This window comes from Condylura cristata, unplaced genomic scaffold (genome assembly GCF_000260355.1).
Source record: "Condylura cristata isolate star-nosed mole 26May11 unplaced genomic scaffold, ConCri1.0 scaffold00005, whole genome shotgun sequence".
NCBI classification, from domain to species: domain Eukaryota; kingdom Metazoa; phylum Chordata; class Mammalia; order Eulipotyphla; family Talpidae; genus Condylura; species Condylura cristata.
This window is the reverse complement of record NW_004567106.1, coordinates 65,199,404-65,218,022: the sequence shown is the minus strand read 5'-3', so window position 1 is coordinate 65,218,022 and position 18,619 is coordinate 65,199,404. Positions and strand designations below refer to the sequence as shown.

The following is an 18,619-nucleotide window of genomic DNA, read 5'->3' as shown; positions in this document are numbered from 1 at the left end:
GCTGTCAGCTGTGATTGTTTGGCTGAAAAGTTTAGAATTGTAATCATATAACACATAGAGCAGAATCATCTAACTGTCTGAAGCCCAATCTTCTTTCCGTGAATGCCAACTCAGTTTCTTATCTCTCTGTTGTGGTTCCATGTACCCCAGTGATTGCAGTATTTCAATGGCATTCTCATTTTTTAATTTATGTAGCCTTGCATCACACCATTACATGTTTCCAGTGTTCATTGGTGAAAATGAACATATGAACTATATTCACTTCATGCCAAAGTCTGACCAATCCTTTGCCATACCACAGTCTCTGGGCATACTTAGGCAGGTAGGCATATGGGAATGCAAGGTGGCAGGGAAGGTGATGGGAATTTGAGGTAAGACACTCACTCGCTGAGTTTCCAGCAAGTGAATCGTCTTACAAGAAATACTGAAGATTAATTTGACAGCTGATAAGATGAAGATATGGAAATTTCTTAAGAACCAGGAAGGTCTGCATAGCAGTTAAGATCATTGTGGCTTTTGCTTTCTTCATATTTTTGTTTGAGTTAAATCTGTTCTCTTTAACTTGACCTATACAAATTCTAGCCATCCTTAGAACAGCAGGTATATCTAATTCCTTTAGCAGCCATAAAAGCTGCTGTTAAGTTCTTGAACTCTGAAGTAAAAGGGCTGTATTTGAATTGAAGTGCTACCATTTATTAACTGGAGACTTCTGGGAGTTTGCTTAAATTCTCAAAGCTGCAGTTCTTTTGCAGCTCACTTTTATATGCCAGAGAAGAAGTTCTGGAAGAATAATGGGGTAGGTGGTAGGATAGATAGATAAGGACAGCCTTCTCAGTGACAAACATAACTTGAGAATAAGCATCAGAATGTAACCTGATAGGCTTACTACAGGAGACTAACCTGATAGACTTTACTACATGAGGCTGTAGCCTAATGCTTCTGGCTGAGCTCTGGCAGTGACAGGGGACCCCTAAATCAAGTACAGCCCTCTGAACTTTGAAGAGTCATTTCTCCCATTTGTACATTACTCCAGGAACTTTCCTCAGACAGAGAGAAGTGAGTTGATGAAACACCATAAGAAAACCAATAGTCTAAGTTTTTTTATTTTTAATGTAAAGCCACCAAGGAATACTGAATCAGAGTTGTGTTTATGGGAAAATTTCCAGGTAAAAAATGGACAAACTGTAAAGGGAAGGAGAGGAAGGGAAGCGTATCATTTGCCAAAATGTTATTTGCTGCATAGTTGACGGTTTGCTGGGATGACTGTTTCATTTCCTTTACTGCCAGACAGTGGGGATGAGGCAGGGCAGAAGCTGCAGGGGGATGGTGGGGGCCTGAAACAAAAGGAAGGACAGAGGAAAGCAGGGGTCACCAGTCTTGCTCGGCACTGTGACCATGGACCTGTCACCAGAGTGTGATTCAGGATTATATGTCGTTACATGTTTTAGTACATCCGAGTCAAAGGTCGGTGTCAGGACTCTGAAAACCCTGCTCCAGGTAAGAGGTCACCAACCCTGAATTGCAGGCATTTCCTTTCCTTGAACGAAGGGGTTGTCTTCACTGAATGCTTAGTCTTCCCTCAGCTTCCCCAGCAATTACTGTCTCCCGCTGCCTTCTTAGTCAGACCCCAATTCTTTAGACCGTAGACTCCAAATCCTTTCCCTGAAATCAGTGACTTTTCACAATCGTAGGGAAACAAATGAAAATTGTAATTAAAATTGCCATCCCTTGGGAAAAGACGTGAAGTCTATTAAGTTAAACATAGAGCAATGAGACTGTTGGTGCTGGAGAGGAGCTTGAGGGTGTGCAGGCAGCGTCTCTGTGCCACCTCGTAAGTCACATCCCACTTTGTTCTTTGTGACCTTCAGATCACATGCCTCATACTCATCAGCTTTAATAAACACACCTCAAAGAGACTGAGCTTAACTGTGTCACAACAATAAGAATAATGTATAGCTGTGTGACAACTGACAGCCCAAATCAGCAAGTGAAAAGATAATTGGGGCAAAATTATGCAAATAGCAACTAAGCACAGTTACTGTTGGGTGGAGAATAGTATCAAGTGGGAAGAGGACAGGAAAATAAATTGTTGGGAAAAATATTGCTGTTGGTGATGGAACATGGGAGCAGAAGACAATACCCTGTATTTAAGACAATAACATAGCTTCTACAAAGGAAAGAGGCCTGGAGCTGCTGATTAAGCCAAGTCCTATGAACATCAAACCAACAGATGGAATGATTTCAGCCTTTGTTTGCTGTCATTCTTTTTTGTGACGACGCATACAAATCTGTCCACTTCTGTTCTCCGAAACTCAGAATGTGAACACAAATGGGTGGACAGATACAATACTGCTGTGTTGAAGCTGCACCACCTAAGCGAGCTGGCCTGAAAGGTGGCCTCTGTCCCATGAGCGCCTCATGTGGTAAAGAGCCAGAACGGTTTTCAGTAAAGTGCTTGTGGCTTCACCTGCCCCAGCCAAGCTAGCTGCACCTGCTAAGGAGTCGCACATTTCACCTGCTGCTTCATTTCCTCCTTGAAGGACTCCTTTACAGAAGACACCATGGTGGCCGTTTTATATTCCACAAAGGAGGCGTCTGAGGCAGGGGATAGATGAGAAACAGGCCCCAAGTCTCTCAAGAGGGCAGTATGTCAAAGCCTTGCCTGTCCCCCCAGCGTCTGTCCAGTCTGCTGCCTGCGTTTTTGTCCCTTCATCAGTCAGCCACCCTCCCGGTTTCCTGTTGGTAGCCTGCCCGCTCCTTCTGTTCTCTCAGACCTTGTAGACGAGTTCCTTGTGCTTAGCGACATTTCTTTGTCTTTCGTTGTATAGATTGTTGGTGTCTTTGGTGGTATGTGTTACATTTAGACATAATTGAATGTCAAGACAATCTCCAATTGGGAAATTTGGGGTCCTGACTCAGGTGGAGACCTTCTGTTGTGTGATTGCCTGTGTGCATGTACCCACACACAAATACCTACTGACTGGATTCCAGAGCAAACAGACTCTGATGTTTTTCTGTATCTTTTTGATATGTAAACATTAAAAATAAGTAGTTTAATCCATGCATTTTAAGTCTTTCCCATTTGGGTTAGATATTAATTACACTTTACTTTGAAATTCAAATGCCCATTAGTGTAAGACTTCGTAGTGCTATTTGTTCCCTTTAAAGCCTCCATTTTATGAACAAGGTTGAAGAGCTTCAAAATGGAGGGAGAGGAGGCAGAGTGAGTTCAGGCTAGCCACATCAGAGAAGTTAGGGCTTGATTGGAGTGTGCTCGTCAACACCTCCCCAGAGAGCATAAAGGCACCTAGTTTGTTTTCTTCTTCTTTTTAAAGATTATTTATGCATGCAGAACTGGGGTAAAGGCCAGAGGTATGGAGGGTGAGAGGATTCCCCAGAGACAGAGTGGGGAGCAGAACGGGCAGACCCACAGAAATACACTGCTGAGGGGAGCAGCAGGGAGACAGGAGAGGTCTGCTGCGCCATGTGGGTCAGCTCCCTGGCGGGGGATCAATCTTGTGTTGAAGCGGCTGTGGCTAGCTTTGTAGTGATGCGTTTTAACCCACTGCACCACTATTCAGGATCCTAGTTATTCTTAAGTAACATATTTTTGTGAGAACCTGTCATTGGTGAAGTGCTGTCTAGCTTCAGTTATTCAGGTAACCCAGTACTCAGTGGGTGTTTTCTTGGTGTTTGCTTTTTTTTTTTTTTTTAAGATAAACTTAAGTAGAAGAACTTCAGGCACTTTGATATTCAGAGACCTTGAGTAGAAATAAGCAAAAGGCTCTTTGAATTCTGTGTACAATTTCTGTTGTAGAAATTGGCCTAATTTTGGCCCATTAGCAGAAGAACAGCCACAAGCTCCCAGTTTCCCTTGTTTGGGACGTGGTCACCAGTGACTTTGAAGTGGTAATTTCTGTCCTTGTGATACTGGTTATTGTTACAGCATTTTATTGGTAGGATCTTCCTATTGTGTTGAAATCTCTCACACCTAAATGTTTCATTATCCACGTGACTTTTTACTCCATTTGGGGATCTCAGATCAATATACAGATGTCAAATTTGTTGAGATTTCAGGAGTTCAATGTCTGGGCCCACTTAAGCTGTTTCAAAGAGCTCAATGGCTTTCAATGTGTTTTCACAGAGCAAAATGACAACATTCTCTTTAAACAAAACCTGTGTCTTATAAACTTAAATGTGGTTGACGTAAGACATTGTTTCAGGCGGGTCTATTCTAATTTGATATTTGTATGTATTGAAATACCTGTGTATGTTAACATCCATGAGCGTGCTTGTTACAGAAGTGTTTGCCTTATGATGAGAATTTTCATAATCTCACTTAGCGACTTCTGAATAGGGCTTTTGTGATCTCTGTTTTGTCCCCATGACTTACTCAACTTGCAACTGAAAGTCTGTGCCTTACAAAACATATTTAAAAAGTTGAGTTATAGCAGATGCCCTGTGGATCAAGTTGTAGTGTAAATAAATGAACAGGACATCAGCAAAATAAATGAATAAAGCCTGAGAAATGAATAAAACCAGCCACACAGATAACTACACATAAAAAGGATTACAAATATATCAGTATTACTTTGCCCACCTACGCAAACTAATCTTGTGACTGGGGCCGTAAATTGTTAAACTAGACTAAATAATACCCATTCGTCTCTACTTTGAACATTCTAGAAATAGCCTATGAGTTTTTAAATGATAAACCAAGTATTTCTATGTTTTTTTCAGAGTCAGTTTTTGCCTGGGGGAACTAGGGTGATTTTTCATGGTGGTCCCAGTGTTAGTTAGCACATGACCGAGCCCCTCACTAGCATGCTCTCCTGGCAATCTGCCATTCCCTGCATAACGACAAAGCAGACTCTTAGTGTGAAGGAACTTTAATACAATTAGTGTGCATTTAGAGGAAAAGGGAAGAAAGACTAATAATTTCCTGATGAACAGTCTAAGTTACTTGTCCCCTCATGGGTAAATGTTCAGCCAAATAGGCCCAAAGTGAGGCCACCAAGACCCCAAAACCTTCTGCCTGTCTAAGGCATCTCTGGTGGGGGACTGTCGAAAGAGAAAAGGCCCAGGCGAGCCTGGGATGAAGGAGCAAAATCAAAGTGTGAAATCAGAGTAATCAGTGCCACTGTCAGCCTCTGCCTGCCCTGTCGGCCTCTCGCTCATGACTCTTCCCCTGTCAGCACGTGTCTCCTCCACATGCTGGCTGCCCTGTCCCCCACGGCACTGGTGTAAGTTCAAGGCCTAGGAGCAGGCACACCTGTGAGCACACCTGTGTAGCTTCTCTTGGCCGCTAGCTCCGCCCCTCATCATGTGGGGCAGAAAGGTGGAACTTCCCCATTTTTATGACGATGTTTCTCTTACCTAAATAGCACATTTAGTATCAGAAATGACCTTGGTGTGTAAGCCTCTTTATTCTTAGAGAAGGCAAACCTTTGTTTTTCATAACTTTCTTTATCGGTTTTTATAATTGCTACTAAGTATTCTCAATCTCGTTCAGATTTTTTGCTTTATAATTCCATTTCTCTGATTTACGGCTTAACTTCTTAGGAAACTCACACAAGTTGGTAGCTTTTCGTGTTTGTTTTTTTTTTTAAAGATTTATTTATTCATATAGAGCTGGGGTACATGCCAGAGATGCGGAGGGTGAGAGGACTCACCAGGGACAGAGCGGGGAGCAGAACAGGCAGATCGACGAAGTACACTGCTGAGGGGAGCAGCGGGCGGGTCAGGAGAGGTCTGCCACGCCACGTGGTCACCTCCAGGGCAGGTGGGGATCGAACTCATGCGGAAGTGACTTAAGCTCCTTAGTGCAATGCTTTAACCCTCTGCGCCACCAGGGAGGGCTTTTCATGTTTTATAAAAATACATTGAGAGCCATAAATTCCTTTCAAACAAGATATCACATGTGTCAAATTATAATTCTTAAAATGTTAAACATGATTCTCATATCAATAGTGAGTGAGCACATGTCAAGATTTCACTTAGCTCAACCAGCAAGATGACAAAATCAATTTAAAAAAGAATATACATCTCAGTATGCATCTCTCTATCTACTCCCTATAAATGTAAATTTTGGTATTAGCCTGACCAATTTTTCCTCTATCAATTATTTAATTTGAAGTATCCATTCATACTAAAATCTCCACGTAGCCGAGATTTCTAGTAGTAGTAATATGAATCTTACTTTGGGCTCACGGTTTAAACTCTGGTAAACATCACTGTCACCTGAAAGATGGGGCTCTGCCCTCCCCCACAGTGTTTCAGTTGCCCTTCAGGAAGTTTCCGGGGTGCTGCCTGGAAATCTGAGTTCGTCACAGGTTTCCAGGTGAAGCTGCCGTTCTGGGATTCATCCTTTGAGAACCACTGGTGTAGGCATAGACTGCCTGAGAACCAGTGGCCAGGGGGAGTGTTCGCTAACCCCAGGGACGTCCCTGCAACCTCTGGTTGGCTCTGTTGTTACTTTTCCTGTGCTTTTCCCATTTCCCTCTCCTGTCCGCCTCTGCATACCAGGTCATGCAAACCCAGCTGCATCCCGAGAGGATCCCTAAGTTTGAACACCTGCAACCCCTGAGAAGGGTCAACCCTCATTATCTCCCCCACAGAGACCTGACTTCCCTCCTCATCTGTTTCATTTCTCTCCGTGACTTCAGTTTCCCCATCAGTCAAGAGGGCTTCATAAATTGAAAAGAAAGGCCCAGAGGAAGAAATGCCCTACATTCCATAATTTATGAACGTTTAATGGAATAATTGCAAACTACCTGGGAATTGTCTATGGGTGTTGTTTTAAAGGCTTCTGTGTAAAATAACGTATTTCAAAACACGGCCCCTGTGTCTGTTTCTAGTAAAGTAGACACGATTTGACTTCTCACCAGTGTTTTGTTCAAGAGAGTTGTGCACTCTTAGAAACAGTGCAATGGAGGAAGGTCTGGGGGTGGGGTTGGGGTCCCCTGCTCATTCAGAGGGAGCCTCAAAGATGTGTGTGTCTCTTTCCAGGACCACGAAACCGCCTTTCCCAGGGCGCTGTCAGCTCAGAGGCTCTCCCCACGGTGGTGCTTTCTAGATGGTGAGTGTTTCTCTGTCTCTTGGAGGTCGTGGGGGCACAACTGAGCCAGGTGCTGGTGGATAAAATGGTCCCTCGGTTATGCAGAAAACCTTTCCTATGGCTCCCATAGAACTAGAATTTGCCAATGAAATGATGTGAGCTTGACGATGCCACGGAATTTCCTGAAATCATTTCCCTCCAAGCAAACTGGCCAATGAATGGACTGAACTTCTCAGCATCAAATCACCCGGGCTGACATGACCTTGTACTGCAGCCTTTTCCTGACAAATTCTGAGTGCCTGCCTTAAATTCAGGCCAGTAGATAGAATCAGTAATCTGGGGATAGGTAGTGATATGTACCTTGTTGGCTTATTCTAGAACTCTCATATTGCTTACTTTGAGCCATCCTCTCAGCATGAGATATACATTTTTGTGAGTGTGTGGAACATTTTAGTTGCATTCACATCTGCTCTGTTGAGCGTGACAGACAGAATGTGTAACAGTTCAGTCATTTTCCGATTGGCTAGTGAGCCCAAATTCCATCAGTCATCGCCCATTCCCTACATGCAGCGTCATCTTTCTTCTTATCCACCTGCCCATGTTGCAATACATGGCTGTTTGCATACTACCTAGGTAGCTACTACTCAGTGTAGCTACTACCTGGTGTAGCTGCTACCCAGTTCTCTCGTTGGTATGAACACAGGGCTTTCAGTGTACCCTTGGTTGTCTGTGTGTGGACCTGACGGGATGTACATGTGGGGAAAAGTCTGACCAGACCTGTAAACGTGGGGTCATATTGTGAAAGTGAGCAGTTGGCCCAGGGGAGATGGACCCACATAAATCATGATGTAGGTTTTCGTTAATGGCTTGTCAACCGCTGCCGAGGGTAATTTATGCTGTCTTTCCTCCTTTACTCCCAAGTGAGGAGAGACACAATCATTTATTATTTCATATCTAGAAGAACAACTTAGTTAAGAAAATTATAAAAATTGATACAAAGCATTTTATATTGTTTCTTCTGTATACAGCCTTAGAAAAATGACCAGTGTTGATAATGGTCTTAACCCGGATATTATATTGACTACAAACGGTTTTATTAAAAACCTTTAAAAGGTGATCCGAGTCATGATTAAAAAGTAACAGATTAGAGTTAAGTTCTTCTTAGGCAGATTTTATTCTCCTGTGGCCTTCAGAGCACAGGGACCATGAAAGCTTTATTTCTCTGCCCAGTTCCCTTTGAAAGGAAACTGCTCATTAAATATTGACGATTTTTGATTATGATTGATTCTTTGCATTTTAACTTTTTCTCACTAGTACTAAGTACTTTGTAGGAAATCTATTTTTAAAGGGAGGAGGAAGATAGGAATCTTTTGAATACTAAAGAAAAATCAGAGTAGTTTTTAGAAACCCCAAATTTGTACTTAAGAATTTTTTTCCTCAAATCACAGATGTAGTCAATCTCTTTTAGGAATGTTTAAATCGTTTTTGTTTGTTTTGCTATTTTGACTTACTTCAGGCATGGCTTAGAGACTCAATTTTAAAGTGAAATGATTCCTTTAAGACCAGATGTGGTTCCTGGCTCTGTATCTTCAAGTTCTTTTCCAAGATGAGAATTGCTGCCTTAGGAAGTCTGGCTAATAATAGTTTTTTTGTTGTTGTTGTTTGTTTTGTTTTTTGCTTTATTTACTTACCAAATACATATTGAGTTCAACTCTGTTTGAGGTCCTGTGCTCAGCATTGAGCAAGGAATTCTGTCTAGGGACAGGGGGTTAGGGCTGGGGCTGCGATATGAGCAGACTCAGTAAGCCGAGATGTGGGAGGGGCTTTCTGAGCGGGTGGGGTAGCTCTGGCAGGGGCAAGGAAGAGCTGAGGTTTCTGAGGAGATTCAGGGCCTGGCCGACAGTCCAGCATGCCTGCAATGCAAGGGCTTGGCCTGACGTAGGAGAAGTTGGTGACAGGCCGAGCCCACTCTGATAACATATGTATTTTTTATTTCCCAGCAACTTCTGCTGATCGCTTTTATCGAATAGACAGATCTCAGGTAAGTTTTCTTGAGTCTACTTACCAAAGTGACAATTTTTATTGGCCGCTGATCTTGTGAAGTTTACCAGCAGAATAACCAAAACATTTACCCATTTGGGAATGTGTTCATAGCCGCAACTGTGCGTTTTGACTTGTTTTCATGTGTTTTGTGACTTGTGGGCCCACGATGATATGGCTTGACCTTGCAAATGAGTACAGAAAATAACCAGACTTGTAAATATTATTGCAGCCTGTACTCCAAATTTTTTATTTATATTGCTACTTTTACTGCTTCCTAGGCAGTTCTTTATTATTATATATATATTTTGTAGTTGGGATAACACTGGTTTACGATACTGTCTATGATTTAGAAGTCCAAGATCACCCTCTTCTGGGGTGTAAACTCACACCACTAAGGTATCTATAACCTTCCACATTGTCAGATTTTATGCCTATGTGGGGACTCATTTTCTGAGAGTCTGAAGGAGAAAGAGAAATGCCAGATGTCTTCTCTTGTGTAAACTGTATAAAGAAACAAAACAAAGAAACAAATAAAACTAAGTCAAAACAAACCCTAAAGAATCTGACCTCAGACCTGAGGCTCCCCAAGGGGTGGGGAGCAAAAGCAGGAATGGGCGCATGGGCTGTGGTGGAGGACTGTGGGTGAACTGGTGGGGGGGTATGGTATGTGACATGCCTTTGAAGAGGGGTGAATCCATACCCCTAAATCACATGCAGTGCTGTAAACCAGTGTTACCTCCATGAAAAAATTATTAAAAAACCAGTTCATTTTTGGTTAGCAAGTGTCTAAGTTAGCAACTTAGAGAATATCTAAGTTACTGCGTTTGAAGTCATCAGTTCCCAGAGTTGAGTAATGAAATGGTTAAGCCCAGAGGTCCTGATTTTCCTGGCCAAGAAAGAGTATGGAATGGAGTCCAGGGATGAAAGCAGGTGTAACCACTCCATTAGGCCTTGACCAGACCCGGGGAGAAGCCAAGGCCAGCTGGACCCAGTTGCACGTGGGGGAGTCACATCTGATAGGCTTCGGGAAGAAGCAAAGGCAAGGCCACCTCCGGTTGTTCCTCATAAGACCCCTGCCCACTGGGAATCCCGATTCAAAAGGGATTCGGCTCTCCCCCGAGGAGGGATGTCCATTGCTCAGGCCTCTGACTGGGCCTTGTGGTCATCTAGTGCATCCCCGAATTTCACTGCCCCTTAAAGCCAAGAAGTCTTTGTCATCCGCCTTTCAGAGCGTGGATTTGCACTTGACCGGCTCATTTCTCCCTTAGGAACATTTGCATTTCGTGATGGAGATCTCCCACGACGAGATTTTTATTCTGGACCCGGACACGGCGCTGCCCCAGCAGGCGGGCACACCTCCAGGAATGCCTGACCTGGTGATAGAGCAAGCCTCGGGGTGAGTCGGCTTCTCCTCTGGGGAGTGATGTTGCGTCTGGCCGTGGGGTAACATGCAGAGCTGATATGATTTGGCCTTAACATTGTCATGGCACCAAACTTAAAATACAGATCCTGGCGGTGACTCTTGAGCGTGAGGTAGACCTGGTTCCACTATGAGTCTGCCTTTATGAGTGGCTGTGTAAAACCACTCTTTGCCACTCAGATTTGTATCATGCCTGAGCATCCCAAACCCAACACACCGACACTCCCCACCAGACAAGGAAGCTCTGGCGTTTGCTTGATTGTGTTATCCAAATTAACACCGACCACTGTTGCCCTCTTCCTTCCCCTCTTCCTCTCTCTTCTTTCTCCTCTTTTCCTTAAATCCAGGCAGCCTGAGACATGTAAATTATATAACAATATCTCCGACACACCAAACACTTACCAGGAGCCCCACGCTGCTAGACACATGTCTTATTCCCCATCTCCACTTCTTGACTTAATCATCTTGAATGACCTGTGCCTATTCCCCCATCTATAAGATGGAAATACTAGCAGTTTCTACCGACAGAATTGCTTGAGAAACAGATGAACCGCTACATGAAAAACAATTAGAGTAGGGCCTGGTTCCTGCTAGATTATCGTTAGGTATCATGTTGCTACCCTCTCAGGTCCCTGAGTTTGATGCTGGTGTTTAACTACCTTCATAGAACAGAGAATCGAGGCTCAGTGACCCCTGGAACTTTCCCAGGACTACTCAGAAGACCAAAGGGAAGACTGGGGTTTCGCCCCAGGTTTTCTGATTTCATGTATTTATTCACTACACCGAATCATCAAATAGTGTTAATATTTCTAGCTTATTTCAAGATTTAAAAGCGCTATGGGGAGGGCTCTTCATGAACAGTGACGATTCCAGCCAGGCAGTAGTCTCTGCTTCATGAAGTCGCCTGAACATCAGTGGCTGCTGCTGCACGAAGCTGGATCTTTCCGAGGCGGGTCCCGGGAACAGTACACTCAGGTGGCGCGCACTCGGGGGCACGTGTGCCCACACTGTCAGGGCACACGGTCACCGAGTAGCCCTGGCCCCTGCTCCCTCCCCTTCTTCACAGGTCTGTGCCACTGCTGCCCTTTGGGACTGCTTCTCCTCTGCCGGGGGCCAGCGGATGTCCATGTGTGTCGCATGTCTGTGGGGAGTCAGAAGGCAGAGGTGTCGGGACGGGAAACACACATACCTGCTTTTAGGGAGCCGGGGCTGGTGATTTCAGAGCATGAGGGGAAGCCCTGGCGCAAGGCTGGTAGAATGTAACCCCGGGAGGCCATGGGTGGTGGAGCGGGCTCCCTCGTTAGACATCAACTACACACCAGGCCTGTCTGTCGTGGGCTGAGCAAGTGACCCGCGGGGTCCTCTGCAGAATGGGTAGATACTAGAGTCTAGGGGGTCCCCTGACGCCCCCACAAAAGCGAGAAAAAAATCTGGGCAGGGGCAAGGAAGAGCTGAGGTTTCTGAAGAGATGCAGGGACCGATCAACAGTCCAGCATGCTGCAATGCAGGGGCTTGGCCTGATGTAGGAGAGAACAAGCTGGTGAAGGCCGTAGCCCACTCTGATGTCATCTCTGCACGGGCAGTGTGACCCCATTTCGCCCAGCTTGCCTGCCGCACCCCTCACGTCTTCCTGTGGATGAACAGTCAAAACAAACGACTTTGCCCCGGTTCAGATTTGTTAGCCTTAGCTCCTATCTAAGCAGCCTGAAGGTTCGCTAGCACTGCCGTCAGCCCCTTCTTATTGCTCATCAGTTGCCCCCTCTGGCAGTAATTCAGGAGCAGAGAAGCGGGAGGAGGGGGTGGGTTGTCAGCAAACCCAGGATGCATATTTGCTTGGAAAACAGAAAAAAGACGCCCTGACTTTTCCAACCACCCGGTATTTTCTACCGGCGTCCCCACAGCAGGTCCCCTTCCTTATCTGGGTCACAGTTAAACTTGCTCCACCTGGGGGTTCCGTTTTCTGCTCTGCAAAGAAGGCAGAATCTCAGGGAGCCCCTGGTGATGGTGGAGGGAGTGAAAGAAGAACCGCGCAGGACCGGTCAGCCCCAGCGGGCGGCGCCCCTTCTCCCGCCCGCCCGAGGGCCAGGATCGCCCTGAAGCTCGGACTGAGGCGGCCGCGGGCGGCTAACCCCCTTCTTTCCCCCAGGATGGCCGACTGGTGGAGCCCGGTGCTGCGGCAGCGCATGCTCGGCGACGGCGGGCTGGCCATGATAAGTCCGCACCTTGAGGACTCAGGCCTGAAAGATTACAGCCACTCGCGTGTGCTACAGTAAGAGCCCGGTGTGCTGCGGGGAGAGGGCTGCACGGGGTCCCCAGGGGCAGGGCCTCGCCTGTCAGCGCCTCGCTCGCTCTTCTGCGGGAGCTTTGCTTTGCGGTCCTCTTTGCGGTCCTCTTTGCAGTCCTCTTTGCAGTCCTCTTGCTCTTGCGCTGCACCGAGACCTTGCACGTGGATCTCTCACCACTCAGTGTTTGCTTGGCTGTTGCCCAGACATCGCGGTGTTTGCCCCCGGCGAAGACCTGCATGAGTGTGATGGCGAAGGGTCTGGAATGTCAGCTGTGTGCCAAGTGTCTGGTCCCGCTCTGCCGTCGCCGCGTGGGCTTGAGGGCTCTCCTGGGTGGCTTCTGGCTTCCGGCGTCATTTGTTCGGGGCGGCGTTTGTTCCTGGGTGAAAACAGGCTGGCTCTCTGGGGTCTGGACGTGGTCAGGGAGTAAGGTGGACTTGCTGACTGTGCTGTCCTGTTGTGTCCGGGGCTCCTCCTCCCCCTCCTCAGCCTTGCTTGCGGGGCAGGTGGGGTCCTGGACGCACGCGCTCACACACTCACACTCATGCTTGGGCTGCAGGACAGTCACCCCAGTTCCGAGGTCATCCGACTTCTTTACGATTCAGACATGAGGCTGTCTCAGCCTGTCCCAAGTGGGGATCAAAGAGGGACGGTGGTCTTGTACCCGTGGGTCTTGCTATTCTTCACAAAATAACAGTATTACCAAGGTCCTTAGAAATCCACGCTTTACTGGAGAAGCAAGGCAGTGCATTTTCCCCCAGATAGATGGGAAGCAATTCTGGTGTGGCACAGGGGAGAAAAAGAGAAATCTGAAACAAATTGTTTCATTGGTAAAGGTTCAATTGAGGCACCCTGAGGGCAAAGGGGGACTGTATTTTAATTGCCTCTCTGTACAAATTTTTATTTTGTTGTCTGGAGAGTGGAAAAGAGAGAGAAAAAAAAACTGAATTACCAAGGATTTTCCTTTTTAATTAAACCATGTTAGTTTCTGATGGCATGTGGATTGTTTACAATTCAGGGTATTTTTCCACTTTTTTCTTGTACAGAATTAAGACCTGTGAACTTGGATGAGTCAGCCACCCAGAGTAGCCTTCTACCTGTAGGCGGATCTCTTTGAAAATTAGGTTGTTAATTAGCCACAGAAGGAGAAATTCAGCCCCGAGAAAACAAAGTCTGTATTTTAGTTCTGCATGTAGATAGGCTGTGATTGCTTTCCAGAAAATTGAGCATGTTCACAGAGTTTCCCATGCCAGTTTTTCCTATATGTAGTATATTAAGGGATATTCCTGATTTACATGTGCAGGGATTGTTTCCAAAATGGGGAATATTCTTGTCAAGATTCAGGAGTGCATTCACCACTGTACATAACAGAAAATCAAGTCCTGTTTTATTTGGGGCATATGACCCTTTCAGAGCTGTCTCTCTCTCTTTTTTTTAATATTTATTTATTTATGCATACAGAACTGGGGTACAAGCCAGAAGTGCAGAGGCAGTGAGAGGATTCACTAGAGACAGAGTGGGGAGCAGAAAAAATTGTTTGATGAAGTACACTGCTGAGGGGGAGCAGTGGGAATGTCAGGAGAGGTCTGTGGCATCATGTGGGTCACCTCGGGGGCGGGGATTGAACTCATGCGGAAGTGACTTTAGCTTCTTCCTGCTGTGCTTTAACCTACTGTGCCACCAAGGAGGGCCTCTCTCTCTCTCTTTTAATAACTGTGTATAAAGTGTTACTTTATTTATTTATGCATTTATTTACTTATTATTAATTTTGAGAGCCCTCTCGATCCTTGCAAGCTAGGTCACCCCCAGGCAGCTCTTGGTTTTCTGGTCATCTCCACGACCATAATTCTTACACATAGCTGACTCTTCTGCGTTTTTCCCCAAGTCACTGGGAAAACAAAGCAGCCGCATTCCGTCACTCAAGCCTTGAGTGAAAGGCTGGTTTCAGATCACTAATAACATGTAAAATAGCTTATTTCATTTTCCAGTCATTATCTGATATTGCTCATTATTACTGTAATTCCTTACTTCCTTCCACTTCTTTATTTCCTTCAGAGACGGTCTCTGATATACGTAGGTGTCATTGCAGTTGTGAAATGAGGTAGTGATATTATTGTATTTATAGAATAGTTATTAACATATCTAACAGAGCTAGAACTGATAGAATCATGGTTCTGCTTTGCTTCATAAACTATCTTTAGTCTTTTCAACAACTTGTAAATTTCACCATTGTTTAACAGGCCAGTAATCACAGGCTTACAGAGTCGAAAATATTTTTCTATCATACTTTACTTTCGCAAAGGACCATTGCAAAGGCAGAATTCTGTACTTTTAATATTTGTGAAGTGAAAATATCTACAGTACCTGGAGATGATATATTCACATATGTAGAGGTAGGCATATAGTGTGTAAATATTTGCTACACTGACATAGACACACACACGTTTACAAAAAAAGTACAAGTATGGTTGAGAACTTGAAGAAATTTTAAAAAAGTTAAAAAGAGAAAGATAAATATAATGATGATATACTCATACTCATTTTTTAATTATAAATGTATATTAAGTATGCCTCAAGCTCATTAAGTACAATAATTATCTGAAAAAGATGCATGTGCCAGTCACCCTGATATATCACAGTATAGATTTTTTTTTTTAATTTGCACTAGGTCTTTTATTCATTTCATAATCTTAAGCAGCATTAGTACATAGAGCTTTAGGGTTTCGGGTTCATCTTGTTTTATCTTTTTACCTTTCGTCATCTACATCATGTAACACGTAATGCAACATGTAACCCTTTGGAACTTGCTCTTTTTATATCACATCATGTTTTTAAAATAGATTAAAATCAGTTGATTTGGCATAGAATATTGCAACACAGGTATGCCAAAACATATGTCAGAAACTTGGAATTGATTTCTAATATTTTCTTATTTGAAAAAGCACTGAACATCCCACCACATGTATCCTTATGTGTGCCAGTGTGGACATGCAGTGTAAACTTGAGTCAATATTGCAAAGTTTACCTGCCCGTTGGGAATATTAAGAACCAGTACATGACAGGGCCTGAAGGGTTGTTTTTATGTTCTAGTTGTCCTTGGCATCCGTTGCTTTCAGTTTTAAAGCCCTAACTGGAAGGTAGGAAAGTTCGATTTTAACAGCCTGTTTATCATGTTAAAAATCTCACTATATTAAAACAAAAAGGAAAATTTAAATTCCAAAAATAGGATGTATCAGAATTTGCAGGATACCACTGAAATGGTATTCACAGGATGATTTATGGCTCTAAATTCATCTGTGAAGGGAAAGTGATTGCATACAAACAATGCATGCAATTTGACGACTAGAAAAAGAATCCCAGAGTAGAGAGTAAAGAAACAAGAGAGAAGACAACAAAGAGAAATACAAGAATCAGTGATAAGGAGAATAAAAAATACATGATTAACCGAAAATATGTTTTTTAAATGTTTCCTGACAAAATTAACAATGGCATTCTCAGAAGTAGTTCTGAGAAGAGTAACTTTAAAAACCCAGAAAGACAGGAGACAGGATGTCATGGTCATGTGCCTCCTGCCCTGTCCTCCATGCATCCAGGGGACATCTGCTCTCAGTGACCCTTTCCCCTCTAGACTGAGACTGGCCAGTCACCGCAGCATCTCCTTAAGGTTTCTTCAGAGTTTTACACTTGAGTTTCTAAAAGCCAGCAGCCTCTTTCCTGCCTCAGGGAGAGTAAGACAGAGTGAACCAACAGAATGAATTTCATTCTTTCTCTCTCTGTCTCTCTGCCTCCCTCCCTCATCCCCCCACCATAAATAGAACACAACTATACACAGATCCCATAATTCCAAACAAGGGTGCACAGCAAACATATGGTCTTCAAAACTGATGAACATAGTAAATGTCAATTTTGGGATAAACTTATTCCAAAACTTATTCAGAGATGGTTGATTCATTATTACCTATATTGGATTTGGTTTTAAGTTCAAAACTACATCACCGCCTGAGAAAGTTCCGCTTAAAACACAACAGTTCTGGAAACACATTTGCTTTTATCTGCAGGTTCCTGTGAACTGGCTACCAGCTGGCCACTCATGGGCAGCTATTTGCTATCTGTAAATGACAGCAGAACATTTCTTGACCACCTACAGAGTACAGCCTAAATCCTGAGGCAGGCCGGGGTTCGCCCAGGCCGCCATTGACCCGATTAGTGACTACCTCCGTGGTGGTCTGGGATAGCTCTGCCTGTGATAACAGCAGACTGCTGACACATGTCTCTTGACATATGGGCACGATGCCCCATACGTCAAGAGACAGTATAAATACCCAGCCCCTGAAGATATAAAACTGAAGAGTAACTTGACCTTGAAGCATTCACATTCAAAGGGGAAAGGTTACATAACCAGCTCTGATGGTTTCTTCTATGTGCCGTGCCGGAGGGGATGTATACAGAGACTCTGGAAACAGGAGGGTGGAACTGGCTGCTTTTCTAAGCTTCACTTTGTTAGGAAAAGGACGAATCCTTAAAGAATGAACGAAGATGTTAATCTCAAAGAATAAAGCCGTTCTCAGGGTGATGCTTTTGCCTACTAACAAGCAGATAAGTATCTGCTTTTGGGCGTCTTCTAACCAGAATGCCCTCTCAAATAACTGAAGGTACTCAGTGATATTCAGCATCACGTACCCTATACGTGTGCAAGGAAGTTGGTAGAACTGACACGTTATTAAGGGGGATCCAAGTGCCTCATGAGAAAAGCTGAGAATTTAACCTGTTGAGGGGCGCCTACAATTCTGAACCTCCGATTAAAAAGACAACCCTGGAACTCCTGTGGATCACCTACCGATCTCCAGTCCTGGGGTGCCGAAAGCGTCCTCTTTTACATCCGGCACAGGGACCCAACCCTCATCCCCAGGTGTGGAACTCCTCAGGTAAAAGGATTCGGCACAGCTGGATCTGTGACTTCAATAAGACCTTCCTTCCCCCTTCCCCAAACTTGCAGATTTTAGGCTCCGTGTGGAACCAAGGCCTTCGCTGCCCCCTTTGATTTCCACTATTTCCTTCATCCATCTTTTCCTGGGAACATTAGTTGATGACCTGCCCCCAACATAAAAGGATAATTGTGCTTCTTGTCAATACTCCAGGTTTCCACAGGAAGACAAGTCCATTGAGAAATGATTGTGGTTGTAGAAATATCCTTCAGACAGCACAATCAGATAAGGGGGAGAAAATTAATCTTCTTAGTGGGAGGCAGGTTTAGCTGGAATGTACCTTAGAGATGAAATCAGTGCTGCCAGGATAAAAACAGCCCCTTTCGTCTGTTTCGCTAAGATATTGGGTCCCATCCCGCACTTCCCTTCCACTGGGTTAAATCTCCCGCTGCCTGTTAATCGCTCAGTCTGGAGAAACTTCCTTTCTTCTTTTTCTCCATGTCTGAACTCAACTTGTTGCCCTCTCTGTTTAGCAAGCCCGTAATAATACTCTGTCACTTAGGTGTGCAAAATATTGAGAGGTTTGGCTCTGTTCAATTCTATAATTGCTCCTAAGCAGTTATGCACATGGAGAAACTAAGCCATTTGGGGGGAATTCCAGTTACCATGTTGGCAGAGTATGAATAGAATTCCAAGGCACCACATCTCATTTTAAAAAAATTGCTAAGTTAAAAGTGCTCTAATATCAACCATCCGTTTACTTTACAAGATGCCAAGAAATTCTGCTCTTCCAGTTTGATGAGTCCCCAACTTTGCCCATGATTACAGTCTGAGCCCTGTCCATTCTGTAAATGGTTCTGCATCATACTGGGGCTGGGGTGTACATTCATTA

At 44.4% G+C, this 18,619-nt stretch overlaps 1 protein-coding gene across 5 annotated transcripts in view; it reads left to right on the top strand.

Moving 5' to 3' along the window:
- Positions 1–18,619, top strand: part of DGKI (diacylglycerol kinase, iota) — a 276,637-nt gene that overhangs the window by 202,561 nt on the left and 55,457 nt on the right. For all 5 annotated transcript variants that reach the window (XM_012720852.1, XM_012720854.1, XM_012720853.1 and 2 more), the window contains 4 exons: positions 7,009–7,078; positions 9,058–9,098; positions 10,369–10,496; positions 12,667–12,789. In XM_012720852.1, the coding sequence (XP_012576306.1) occupies positions 7,009–7,078; positions 9,058–9,098; positions 10,369–10,496; positions 12,667–12,789 (362 nt within the window). The remainder of the gene's footprint in view (positions 1–7,008; positions 7,079–9,057; positions 9,099–10,368; positions 10,497–12,666; positions 12,790–18,619) is intronic.